Below are 14399 nucleotides of genomic sequence, written 5' to 3' on the forward strand. Positions count from 1 at the left end.
AGGCCATACCTTCATGGCTAGCTTCCTGAGTGTTGCAGGCGTTGTAGAATTCCACCTCGTTGAAAGCCCAACTCAATGCACGTCTTTGCATGTTTTAGGCGTACGCGACTTTCACCACGATTCTTTTAGACTTTCAGGCGTAAGCGAATTTCACCACGATTTTCAGCTGTGCAAATTAAGTAGCTGACAAACGAGGTGGAATTCTCTTGTTATGATGCGAGGTGGAATTCTGTTGTTTTGGCCAGTGTTGTCAGCGAAAATTCCACTAATTCTATTAAATCTTGCTATTTTGAATAAATAAATAAATATAAGAATTTTAATTTAGGAATTACTTAAATTACTAATCAAAGTTGCAATTGCCTTTTTGTAGGCAGTACTAAAAATTTGAAAATAAAAAGATTATAAAAAATTTTTAAGGACTACCTTTATACAAATGGACCAAAAATAGAGGCAATTTTTCTTTAATACAGACGTAGTCTTTTTATTCTGATTTATTTATGGGTTTCAAGAAAGCATGAACGTATGTACACTTAGTTTGTTAGTCATCGGATCATTCCTCCGTTTCCAATATTTTTCAAGTGAACGCAGCAGTAAAATCAAATGGTAGCAGAAATGGGCTTGATACAGACATATCCACTGATAATTGAAAAAATAATAAAGAAAACAAGTTAGGAAGGTTAAGTTCGGGTGTAACCGAACATTACATACTCAGTTGAGAGCTATGGTGACAACATAAGGGAAAATAACCATGTAGGAAAATGAACCGAGGGAAACCCTGGAATGTGTATCAAATGAAAGGCATTAAAGAGTATTTTATGAGGGAGTGGGCCATAGTTCTATAGGTGGACGCCATTTAGGGATATAGCCATAAATGTGGATCAGGGTTGACTCTAGAATGCGTTTGTACGATATGGGTATCAAATGAAAGGTGTTAATGAGTATTTTAAAAGGGAGTAATCCTTAGTTCCATAGGTGGACGCCGTTTCGAGATATCGCCATAAAGGTGGACCAGGGGTGACCCTAGAATTTGTTTGTACAATATGGGCATCAAAAGAAAGGTGTTAATGAGTATTTTAAAAGGGAGTAATTCTTAGTTTCATAGGTGGACGCCGTTTCGAGATATCGCCTTAAAGGTGGACCAGGGGTGACCCTAGAATTTGTTTGTACAATATGGGCATCAAACGAAAAGTGTTAATGAGTATTTTAAAGGGGAGTGGGCCTTAGTTCTATAGGTGGACCCCGTTTCGAAATATCGCCATAAAGGTGGACCAGGGGTGACTCTAGAATGTGTTTGTACGATGTGGGTATCAAATTAAAGGTATTAATGAGGGTTTTAAAAGGGAGTGGCGGTTGTTGTATAGGTGGTCGCATTTTCGAGATATCACCATAAAGGTGGACAAAGGGTGACTCTAGAATTCGTTTGTGTAATATGGGTATCAAACGAAAGGAGTTAATGAGTATTTTAAAAGGGAGTGGGCCTTAGTTCTATAGGTGGACGCCTTTTCGAGGTATCGCAATAAAGGTGGACCAGGGGTGACTCTAGACTTTGTTTGTACGATATGGGTATCAAATGAAAGGTGTTAATGAGTATTTCTAAAACGGAGTGGGCCTTCGTTCTATAGGTGTTCGCGTTTTCGAGATATCGCCATAAAGGTGGACCAGAGGTGACTTTAGAATATATTTGTACGATATGGGTATCAAATGAAAGATGTTAATGAGTATTTTAAAAGGGCGTGGGGCTTAGTTCTATAGGTGGACGCCTTTTCGAGATATCGCCATAAAGGTGGACCAGGGGTGACTCTAGAATGAGCTTGTACGATATGGGTATCAAATTAAAGTTATTAATGGGAGTTTTAAAAGGGAGTGTGGTGTGAAGGCGTTTTCCAGATATCGACCAAAATGTGGACCAGGGTGACCCAGAACATCATCTATTGGATACCGCTAATTTATTTATATATGTAATACCTGCCAAGATTTTAAGGGTTTTTTTATTTCACCCTGCAGAAATTTTCATTTTCTTCTACTTAATATGGTAGGTGTCATACCCATTTTACCAAGTTTTTTCTAAAGTTATATTTCGCGTCAATAAAACAATCCAATTACCTTACCATGTTTCATCCCTTTTTTCGTATTTGGTATAGAATTATGGCATTTTTTCATTTTTCGTAATTTTCGATATCGAAAAAGTGGGCATGGTCATAGTCGGATTTCGCTCATTTTTCATACCAAGATAAAGTGAGTTCGAGTAAGCACGTGAACTTAGTTCATTAAAGATATGTCGATTTTTGCTCAAATTATCGTGTTAACGGCCATGCGGAAGGACAGACGGACGACTGTGTATAAAAACTGGGCGTGGCATCAACCGATTTCGCCCGTTTTCACAGCAAATAGTTAGCATTATAAAATCAATGCCCCTACCAAATTTCAAAAGGATTGGTAAATTTTTGTTCGACTTATGGCATTAACAGTATCCTAGACAAATTAAATGAAAAAGGGCGGAGTCACGTTAATTTTGAAATTTTCTTTTATTTTTGTATTTTCTTGCACCATATCATTACTGGAGTTGAATGTTGACATAATTTACTTATATACTGTAAAGATATTAAATTTTTTGTTAAAATTTTACTTTAAAAAAAAATTTCTTTTAAAAGTGTGCGTGGTCCTTCTCCGATTTTGCTAATTTTTATTAAGCGTACATATAGTAATAGGAGTAACGTTTCTGCCAAATTTCATCATGATATCTTCAACGACTGCCAAATTACAGCTTGCAAAATTTTTAAATTACCTTCTTTTAAAAGTGGGCGGTGCCACGCCCATTGTCCAAAATTTTACTAATTTTCTATTCTGCGTCATAAGCTCAACTCATCTACCAAGCTTCATCGCTTTATCTGTCTTTTGTAATGAATTATCGCACTTTTTCGGTTTTTCGAAATTTTCGATATCGAAAAAGTGGGCGTGGTCATAGTCCGATATCGTTCATTTTAAATAGCGTTCTGAGATGAGTGCTCAGTAACCTACATACCGAATTTCATCAAGATACCTCAAAATTTACTCAAGTTATCGTGTTAACGGACGGACGGACGGACGGACATGGCTTAATCAAATTTTTTTTCGGTCCTGATTATTTTGATATATGAAAGTCTATATCTATCTCGATTCCTTTATATATGTACAACCAACCGTTATCCAATCAAACTTAATATACTCTGTGAGCTCTGCTCAACTGAGTATAAAAAATATGTTTACCACCCTAATGCACATACTTATATTTTTTGCAAGTTTGAGTATCTTAACATTGTTTATGAGCTCTCTTGCGCTTTTCTATACTACGCTGTCTCGCTAGTCGCCATCACTTATGCCTCAGTGATGGCAAACAAAAGCTGTTGTCCCAAGCGTTTCACATAAACTCGCTTTTGCACTCACTTCATATCCGAAAAAGGGTACTACTGACATCCGTATAGTATTCGTACTCTTTTGGGGTTGCGCATGAAAGCGTAAATGCTCGTATATATTTTTTAATGTTTTAAATTGCATCCCATCCCAGCATATCCAAAATCATTCACCCACACATGCATACAAACACTTGCTCATCTATTGTGTGTACACATTTATTCACTAACTTTTCATCCATATATGAATAACGTTTTTGTTGTGTCATATTTTTTTGGTGTAGTGAATGAATGTAAGTGATATCATGCAAGTAATTACTTTCCATTGTACTAAAGTCTGATAGCACTTAAGCATCCATTCAATTAGATGCGGGTTTATGGCACACATTTCTTACAGTCCGATTATAAAAACTGCTTTAAATTTAAGATCATCTCAAAGATAGTGAAATTAGTGTTTGTTATCTGTTATAGTAGCAAGAAATTTTTATGCATTTCTTTGTGCTCAGTGCTCATATAAGAAAGGTCTTTTGTAGAGCTCCAACTAATTGGTTGATCGATTTACCATTTTATTCAATTCTAACAGAATTGACAACTATTATTTGGCTAGCAATATTCGAGTAGTCGTAAGTTGTCGACTAAGCGGTTAACCGATCACTTTTGATTATTCGGTTAATCGTTCATTTTCGGTTAGTTGAATATATGCAGTTAGATTTTTTACAGTTAGAATTTTGGAAATTTTAATGGAAATTGTGGTTAGTTTTCGTGTTCCTGAAAATATGTACAGAAAAATGTGATAAGGACATAAGATCGGAAGATCAAGCACTTTAAAAGCCCCAACGATCCGATATGAGATGGCTCATGAGTAGGCACGGATCTTGGGGTTTGTTCAATTTGTATATCTAAATCCTTTCTTCATGGGACTAGTAGTAAGTAGGTAGCAGTTCTGTCCAGTCTGTAGAAATCTCTGGTATTTTATAATGACCGGTGCAATGGTAGCGTGCTCCGTCTACTACACTGAAGATCCACGCCCCGGGAAGAGCAACATCAAAATTTTATAAACACGTTTTTTAAATTAGATTAATATTTTTCAAGCGTTGTCGTCCCTCGGCAGTGTTTGGCAAGCACTCTGAGTGCATTTCTACCATGAGAAGCTCTCAGTGAAAACTTATCTGTCTTGCAGATGCCGTTAGGAGATGGCATAAAACAAGTAGGTCCCGTCCGGCCAATTTGTAGGAAAAATTTTTAAGGAGTATGACAGAAATTGCAAAATAAGGTCGACCTAAATACTCTCTTCGTAGGTTATCGCACCTTATATTTATTTTTTAATAAGATTTTCAACCATTATTAAGATGAATGACACAGATGCGAAGAGGACCGAAATACAATAAGTCATCGTATCCGCAGCCAGGAGCGTTACGAGTTATAGAATAATTTTTACCGCCCTACTCCGTAGTTGATTTTTGGAAGATATTATTGTTCTATTTAACCCCACTTTAATATACCAAAAAATTTGAGGGGGCTTGCAGAGTATCCATGTAGCCATAAAGGGAGCCCTGAAAACTACCCGTACGGTAGTAATGCATGTCATTCTACACATCCCTCATAGCAGACCTAAAGGCCAAAAATATCGTGTTAGAAACGGCAGCAAGGCTTAAGGACTCGGAGAAGCTTGAGTGTAAGCCTTATGGCCGTAAAAATATAGCCCATATTGTTGTTGTTGTTGCAGCAGTGCTTCGCCACACCTTATAGTTGCGACCGATCACAAATTGTCATCAATATCCTCTAAGGGGAGTCCAAGAAAACTTGCGGTTTCAACAGAGGTGGATCATAATGGAAGGGGTGTTAGAGGCGTTGGTTCCACATTACAATTAAAGAGATGGTTGGTGTCATGTGGGGACATATTCAAGCGGGGCATACATTTTGTATGTCGGAGTTGATTCTGGATAGGTAAGAGTTTAACCTGTTACAGTATCCAGAACGAAGTTGAGCCAGAGTGACTCGCATTTCCCTGGGGAGTATACGTTCCTCTTCCGCAAGTTTTGAGTACTGGATTCACCGGGCAATTCCTGGCAAAAAACGTCCGACGCCTGTTTGTGGAGTTCACCAAGGACCTGCTTGTTTTTTTTTTGCTTCATACGGCTGAGTTCTCAGGTGCTGTATTTCCTCAAAATGCTTACGGAGATAACTCCTTAAGTCCCTACGCGGTGTTGGTTATTCAATTAAATGTCTGTTGGGATGCCCAGGCTTCTGGGTATTCATCAGGAACTGTTTGGTTAGCATCTCATTTCTCTCCCTGATGGGGAGTATTCTCGCCTCATTATGTAGATGGAGTTCTGTGGACATAAGAAGACAGCCCGTGGCGGTTCTGAGATCAGTATTTTGGTAGGCCTGTAGCTTCTTCCAGTGGTCAATTTTTAGGCTTGGCGACCATATAGGGGACGCGTAGCATGCAATCGGTTGGCCAATTGCTTTGTATGTGCTAATGAGCGTTTCTTTGTCTTTTCCCCAAGTACTGCCAGCAAGGGATTTGAGGAAATTTTTACGGCTCTGGATTTTCGGTACAATTGCGGCTGCAAGCTCACCAAAATATAGATCGTGATCAAACGTCACACCCAAGATTTTTGGGTGTCGGACAGTCGGTAGCGTAGTGCCGACGACGTGGATGTTCAAAATGGTCGACATGTGGGACATCCATGTTGCATATAAGGTCGCGGGGGATTTAACCGGTGATAATGCCAGGTTTTGCGAGGCAAAAAACTGGAGAGATGAGGGAGGTAGCCGTTTATTCTGTTGCAAAGCTAATCGATCTGTGGGCCTGGACCTGTGGCCATTATTGTGCAGTAATCGGTTGTAACCTCATTTAATATAGCCCATCTAATATAGAGCTCACTGAATATATGGCCCCGTGCCTGAGCTTCGAAATCTTGGGACCACTATTGAGCCGGAGATTTGGTGCCAGGGTGCAGAAATGGCAAATACAGTATACACGTGTAAGGTTCCAAATTACTGAAAGGTGTCGGTTCTGCTGTTTACTTTGTTAGCCCACAAACAAGTAGATCCTACAGGCTGCCAGGTGACCACAGAGACCTTCAGGCGGAAATTATAGCCGTGATGAAATTCTGGAGGAAGATTGCTTAAGCTGTGGTCACGTTAATATATATATTGATAGTCAGGCGGCGATTAAGGCTAAAATCTCACACAGCACTTCATCAAGAAATGTCCTGAAATGCAAATAAGCATTGGAGAAACTGCGTTCAGGCCGAACCACACTTCTTTACTGGGGTTCCCGGTCATAAAGGGATATAAGGTAACGAAGTGGCCGATGCAACACTCGCTAAATCGAGGATAGACATCCCGATCCATTTGGGAGAAGTTGAAAGGAGACAGGAATTGCATATGATCTATCAATCAGGAAATTTATGTACAAAAGCGGGTTGAAATTCTAAGATCAGAAGGCGAAAAATTCGGTGTTGCCTTGTACCACCAGTTTGTAGGGAAAATCACACCTTGTATTTTTATTTATTTCTTATGGGCGAAACAGCTTGAGATCTTTACTATTATGAAACTGTCTCCACTAGTAGCAAATATCTCAGGGTCATATATAGAGATTGACCGGCAATATCTACATGTTCGGCAAAAAAATCGGCCTTGGAAAAATTAGCTGACATTTCGACTAATATCGGGCATATTGCGAGATGTAAGTTGCACCGATTGAAAAACATGTCATGTGAACGCTCTGCTTCAAAGGATTAGGAGTGTCTTTTTGACGGCACAAAGTCCTCCGCAGCCACAATGGGAACATACGAAAAATATAAGCACTTATGTTTCCAAGAAGTGTAAAAATACTGTTTCGAAAAGAAGTTTTTAACAATGTCCAGTATAGCTTAAAATGCACTAAATTTCATAATTCTTGCGGAGAAATCGTACTTTCTTTTACTAAAGCCCCTAATGACACTTAGGAAAATACTTATAAGAAATGAAAAAAGAACATGAAAAAGAAACTGAGCTTAAAATGTTTTTTTTTCTCGAGAGTCCTAACAAGCAATATGTTGAATAGGAATAAATTGCAAACATGATTGCAACAATGCTGCATATAAAAGTGGTTGAAAAGCAACAACAAATAATATGTACAATATTAGCTTACAAAAAGTTTGGTAAAATATAAAACATATATATACATATATACGAACTTAAAGGGCTGTGTGGCTGACAGAAGTTGGTGTATGCTAATATTAAGAACAGTATGCGATTTTGGCAGTGACTTTTGAATATGTGCTTATGCATTTTCATTGCTACTTAAGCCAATGTGTGTATTTTTGTTTTGTTTCAATTACATGTCTGTCCATATGAACGTTGTTGGCTCACATGCTGTGCAAAAAAAAAAAAAACAAGTAAGGACGGGGCTGTCTTTGGCTGTGCCGAAGACTTCATACTTTTCAAGGATTTGGGTTGAACAATAATCTTATCTCGTTAGTAATCTCCATATAATCGGATGTATAAGATAAGAAATATATAGTGAGCAGATATACATACTTAAACGATTTTTAAGATAAATATAAAATAAACAAGTAAGGAAGGCTAAGTTCGGGTGTAACCGAACATTACACACTCAGTTGAGAGCTATGGAGACAAAATAAGGGAAAATCACCATGTAGGTAAATGAACCTAGGGTAACCCTGGAATGTGTTTGTATGACATGTGTATCAAATGAAAGGCATTAAAGAGTATTTTAAGAGGTAGTGGGGCATAGTTCTATAGGTGGACGCCATTTAAGAATATCGCCATAAAGGTGGACCAGGGCTGACCCTAGAACGTTTTGGGCATTAAATGAAACATGTTAATGAGCATTTTAAAAGGAAGTGGGCCTTAGTTCTATAGACACCTTATTTATTAATAGACACCTTTTCGAGATATCGCCATAAAGGTGGGCCAGGGGTGACTCTAGAATTAGTTTGTACGATATGGGTATCAAATGAAGGGTGTTAATGAGTATTTTAAAAGGGCATGGGCCTTAGTTCTATAGGTGGACGCCCTTTCGAGATATCGCCATAAAGGTGGACCAGGTGTGACTCCAGAATTTGTTTGTACGATGTGGGTATCAAATGAAGGGTGTTAATGCGTATTTTAAAAGGGCGTGGGCCATAGTTCTATAGGTGGACGCCCTTTCGAGATATCGCGATAAAAGTGGACCAGGGGTGACTCTAGAATTAGTTTGTACGATATGGGTATCAAATTAAAGATATTAATGAGGGTTTTAAAAGGGAGTGGTGGTAGTTGTTTATGTGAAGGCGTTTTCGAGATATCGACCAAAATGTGGACCAGGGTGACCCAGACCATCATCTGTCGGGTACCGCTAATTTATTTATATATTTAATACCACGAACAGTATTCCTGCCAAGATTTCAAGGACTTTTGATTTGGCCCTGCAGAACTTTTTCATTTTCTTCTACTTAATATGGTAAATGTCACACCCAGTTTACACATTTTTTATCTAACGTTATACTTTGCATCAATAAACCAATCCAATTACCATGTTCCATCCCTTTTTTCGTATTTGGTATAGATTTATGGCATATTTTTCATTTTTCGAAATTTTCGATATCGAAAAAGTGGGCGTGGTCATAGTCGGATTTCGGCCATTTTTCACAACAATACAAAGTGAGTTCAGATAAGTGCGTGAACTGAGTTTAGTAAAGATATATCGTTTTTGCTCAAGTTATCGTGTTAAAGGCCGCGCGGAAGGACAGACGGTCGACTGTGTATAAAAACTGGGCGCGGCTTCAACCGATTTCGCACTTTTTCACAGAAAACAGTTACCATCTTAGAATCTAAGCCTATACCAAATTTCACAAGGATTGGTAAATTTTTGTTCGACTTATGGCATTAACAGTATCCTAGACAAATTAAATGAAAAAGGGCGGAGCCACGCCCATTTTGAAATTTTCTTTTATTTTTGTATTTTGTTGCACCATATCATTACTGGAATTGAATGTTGATATAATGTACTTATATACTGTAAAAATGTCAACTTTTTTTTTACATTTGACTTTAAAAATTTTTTTTTTTTTAAAGTGGACGTGGTCGTTCTCCGATTTTGCTAATTTGTATTAAGCGTACATATAGTAATAGGAGTAACGGTCCTGCCAAATTTCATCATGATATCTTCAACGACTGCCAAATTACAGCTTGCAAAACTGCTAAATTACCTTCTTTTAAAAGTGGGCGGTGCCACGCCCATTGTCCGATATCGTTCATTTTAAATAGCAATCTGAGATGAGTGCCCAGGAACCTACATACCAAATTTCATTAAGATGCCTCAAATTGTCTTCAAGTTATCGTGTTAACGGGCGGACGGGCGGACGGACATGGCTCAATCAAATTTTTTTTCGATACTGATGATTTTGACATATGAAAGTCTATATCTATCTGGTTTCCTTTATACCTGTACAAGCAACCTTTATCCAATCAATGTTAATATACTTTGTGAGCTCTGCTTAACTGAGCATAAAAATGGCAAAAACCCCCTTATCTGAACGATCGGTTGTATGGGATATATATTATATATAGCTCCGAACGAAATGATTTTTTCATGAAATCTTCTATGATATATTAGAACATGATATATTAGAATAAATATCACCAAGTTTAACGCTTTTATATTGGAAATTAAGAGAGAAATTGCCAAAAATATTTCTATCTGAAGGATCGGTTGTATAAGATATATACTATATATAGCTCCGATCAAAGTGATTTTTTCAAGAAATCTTCTATGATATATTAGAATAAATATCACCAAGTTAAACGTTTTTATGTTGGAAATTAAGGGAGAAATGGCTAAAAATCTTTCGATCTGAATGATCGGTTGTATGGGATATATATTATATATAGCTCCGATCGAAATTATTTTTTTATGAAAACTTCTATTATATATTAGAATATGATATATTAGAATTAATATCACCAAGTTTAACGTTTTTATATTGGAAATTAAGGGAGAATTTGCCAAAAATATTTCTTTCTGAAGGTTCGGTTGTATAAGATATATACTATATATAGCTCCGATCAAAGTGATTATTTTAGAAAATCTTCTATGATATATTAAAATATATATCACCGAGTTTCACGTTTATACTTTCTAAATAGCGGCAGGAATGACTAAAATCGTCTTATCTGAACGATCGGTTGTATGGGAGATATATGTTATAGTAGTCCGATCTTACCGGATCCGACAAATGTCTAATATAATACAAAAAAACATCCTTGTGCCGAATTTCAAAGAGATATCTCAAACCTAGTTTTCGTTCAAACAGACAGACGGACGGACGGATAGACGGACATGGCTATATCAACTCAGTTCATCGCCCTGATCAATTCGGTATACTTAATGGTTAGTCTATCCTCTATATTTCTCAACGTTACAAACATCGGACCAAAGTTAATATACCATTTCATGTTCATGAAAGGTATAAAAACAGTATCAATTGGCATTACAAATTGTTTTTGTATGCATTGTTTCACTTGGCGTTTTGAACTATAACTTGTTACTTTTGTTTTAACTGCTTCGATGTATTTTTTTAAATTTCCTTTTTTACTTTTATTTCGTTTTGTACGTCATATACTTGAAGCCATTTCCTCCACATTTCGAGGCGATTTCCGTGGCTTCATGTTGAGCGCTAAAATGTCTTAAGCGATTCCTGTAGGGCATTCAACATTGTGCTTTGGCAGTTTAATGTTTACAATTTTATGGATACTTAGCTGGATACCATTGTTTGCAAATTTGAAATTTTATTTCCGTTGGTGCAGCGAACGAGCCGCCAACAAGCCAATGTCTCAAGTGTTTCGTGCTTTTATGTCAAGTTTCTTATTTAGTCACATTTCATTTTGAAGCCAACTTTTATTATACCCAGCTGTACTTGTACACAGGGTGCTATAAATTTGATTGCATAACGGTTGGTTGTACAGGTATAAAGGAATCGTGATAGATATAGACTTCCATATATCAAAATCATCAGTATAGAAAAACAATTTGATTAAGCCATGTCCGTCCGTCCGTCTGTCCGTAAGTTAACACGATAACTTGAGCAAATATTTAGATATCTTCACTAAATTATGTATACGGGCTTATCTGGACGCAGAATATATTGGTATTGAATATGAACGGAATCGTAAGATAATCACGACTACTTTTTCAATATGGAAATTTAGACAAATGGAAAAAATGAGACAATTCAAAAACAAATACCGCTAAGCTAATAAAGTTTCTGTGTGTTTTGGTTTTATGACGCAAACAAAAAAATTCAAAAAAGTTTGGAATATAGGCGTGGCACCACCCACATTTAGAAGAAAAAAATTTGGAAGTGTAACAAGCCGTAAATCAAAAGCCGTTTAAGATATAACATTGAAATTTTGCAGATACACTATCTTTGCCAAATAATATCGACTGAGTGAAATTAATCAAAATCATGTAAAGACCACGCCCACTTTTCTTAGGGCTAACTTAAACGATGTTTGCAATAATTCTATGGTACTTAACTACATTTAACTGATATTCTACCTCAGTAGTGGTATGGTTGAGCTAAGAACGAAACTTAAACAAGTTTTGGAAATGGGTGTGACCGCCCCTTTTTTTACTCTTTCCGAAATACTTTTAATGCCATAAGTCGAACAAAAATCTGCCAATACGAACGAAATTTGGTATAAACATTTTTTTCATAGCTACAACTGTTAAACTGTATTTTTACCGGCTCAAGTTCATCAGTCTTAGCCTACGTATTCTTTTTCAACCGTTTTATTTAGCTTGACTTTGTGTAGCTAACAGAATTTTGTAATTGAAATTTAAGTAACTTCCCGCTAAGCTACAAGCTTGAAACTTAGAATACAGAATACTTAGAAACACATATTACACCTTGAATTTAAAGCGACACAAAAAAAAAATTGCCGCCAGGTGGCGCAAGCAACGATATATAAAAAAATCGTATTTGTGGTCCGATTTGGCTAATATTTGGAACACATATTACATACAGAAATAGAAATCGCTTTATGAAAAAAATCGCCGCCAGGTGGCACAAGGAACGACATAATAAAAAAAATCGTATTTGTGGTTCAATTTGACTCATATTTGGAAAAAATATTACATACATTCCGGTATAAGTGGCATCAAAAAACTTTGGAGTTCGTGGAGGCGCTGAGTCGAGTAAATTCTTTGGAAGGATTATGTATTGAGAACTTAGATTGTAACAAATTGTCAGGACAGAGTCCTTGTAATAATGAGTCAATTAATTAGATAAATGGAATGAGAACTAATAGGCAATTAAATAAACTCTAAAAAGAGTAAATTCTTGGAGACCAACTGTGAAGCGAGCAACGGGACATTCATATGGCTGAGTAGCTAAAGGCATCTGCCTTTGCACTGATATGAATATTGGAGATTCGAGTTCAATGCTCAGCTCCCGAAAAGCAAGAAGTATATGAGTATGGTTCCATAATATGCAGTCCTTATTATGAGGTACACAATAAGAGTGTCGAGCGTGTGCAAAAAATTTTCATGAAGTATTATTTATACGATATAAACTTCGATCTGCCTCTTCCTCCATATATCTCTAGGTGTAAGCTAATTAATTTTCACACATTAGAAAGTAGAAGACTAATTACATCTATAATGTTTCCAATGGCAATATTGATTGCCCAATACTGTTAGAGTCTTTAAACTTTTGTGTTCCATCACGGAATTTGCGCCAATATACTATGTTTGTAATTTACCAGTTTAGATTTAATTACGCACTCTCGCGCTCTAATTGCTATTAACTCAATCAATAATAATTATTGTATTGATTTTTCGATATCTCGTCGAAGTTTTAAAAATATGTTATTTTCCATTTTAAATTAACTTTACTGTAAACAAACCTTATGTTTAATAATGTTTAATATAGTCTGTAAGATTCTTGTAAATCATAGACTGAATAAAGAAATATGAAATATTGCGCAGCCTTATAAAACTACTAACCACACAAAGCGAACAACAACAGCGTTATAAGTGCACAGCTGGGTATATTATATTCGGTTTCACCCGAACTTAGACTTCCTTACTTTTTTTTCGTTTTACTTTGCAATTCATTGCTTTATTGCACACTGAATTTATATTAATATTTTTCTTAAGATATATATGTATGTAATAAATAAATATGTGAAAAGCTACGATTTTGAAGCACACATTTAAATAGTCATATATATTTTCCATATATTTAAATTTGCGTTCTTTATCTTTGCAGATGCCGCTGTGACCGAAGTTTTCGATGCACATTTGCGCGGTCCTGGCTTTGTGATGGAGCCACCGGGACGTGTTGAATTTTCAAATTCTTCAGGCGGTTGGCTCGACTGTTCGGCGTCCGGTAGTCCGCAGCCAACCATCGATTGGGTACATGCAGATGGCACTGCAGTGTCAGAGATTCATGGTGTGCGCCGTGTTTTGCGCAATGGCACTTTGGTACTCTTGCCATTTCCGGCGGCGGCTTATCATCAGGACGTGCATAATACGATTTACCGTTGCATCGCTAGCAACAGTGTGGGACGAATTGTATCGCGCGATGTGCAAGTGCGTGCTGGTAAGTAAATGTTGCAATCACTTCTTTTTACTTTAAAAAATTTGAATTATAGTCGAGGGTTTGTATATGTAGCACATTCTTTGTTTTTTAGCTGTGGGTAATGTCGTGCTAGATGAGGTTGCGATTGCTCACGTATTGCTTCATTGTGAAGTGCAAGTTCATATAAATTATTAAAAAGGTCAAGCTATAGAAAAATAACAGAAATAATTCAAAAAGTAAGATAAGCGTGTGTTGCAAAAGACACTGCAATAGTTCGACGGACATATATATTTATTATTTTATATTATTTTACTAAGATGAGACCTTGCCGTAAAAAAGTGTTTGTTCGCATTGGACTTCTAAAGATTCAACTACTGTCATCGTAGCTCTCCAATGAAAATTCAAGTAAATTAGCAATTTCAGTAGGATA

General features: G+C 36.7%; 1 protein-coding gene across 3 annotated transcripts in view; it reads left to right on the top strand.

Annotated features, from left to right (window-relative positions):
• Dscam2 (Down syndrome cell adhesion molecule 2) overlaps nucleotides 1–14399 on the top strand; it is a 392154-nt gene that overhangs the window by 48963 nt on the left and 328792 nt on the right. For all 3 annotated transcript variants that reach the window (XM_067788438.1, XM_067788437.1, XM_067788436.1), the window contains exon 3: nucleotides 13658–13990. In XM_067788438.1, the coding sequence (XP_067644539.1) occupies nucleotides 13658–13990 (333 nt within the window). The remainder of the gene's footprint in view (nucleotides 1–13657; nucleotides 13991–14399) is intronic.

The sequence above is a fragment of the Eurosta solidaginis genome, chromosome 5 (assembly GCF_040869045.1).
Source record: "Eurosta solidaginis isolate ZX-2024a chromosome 5, ASM4086904v1, whole genome shotgun sequence".
Classification (NCBI taxonomy): domain Eukaryota; kingdom Metazoa; phylum Arthropoda; class Insecta; order Diptera; family Tephritidae; genus Eurosta; species Eurosta solidaginis.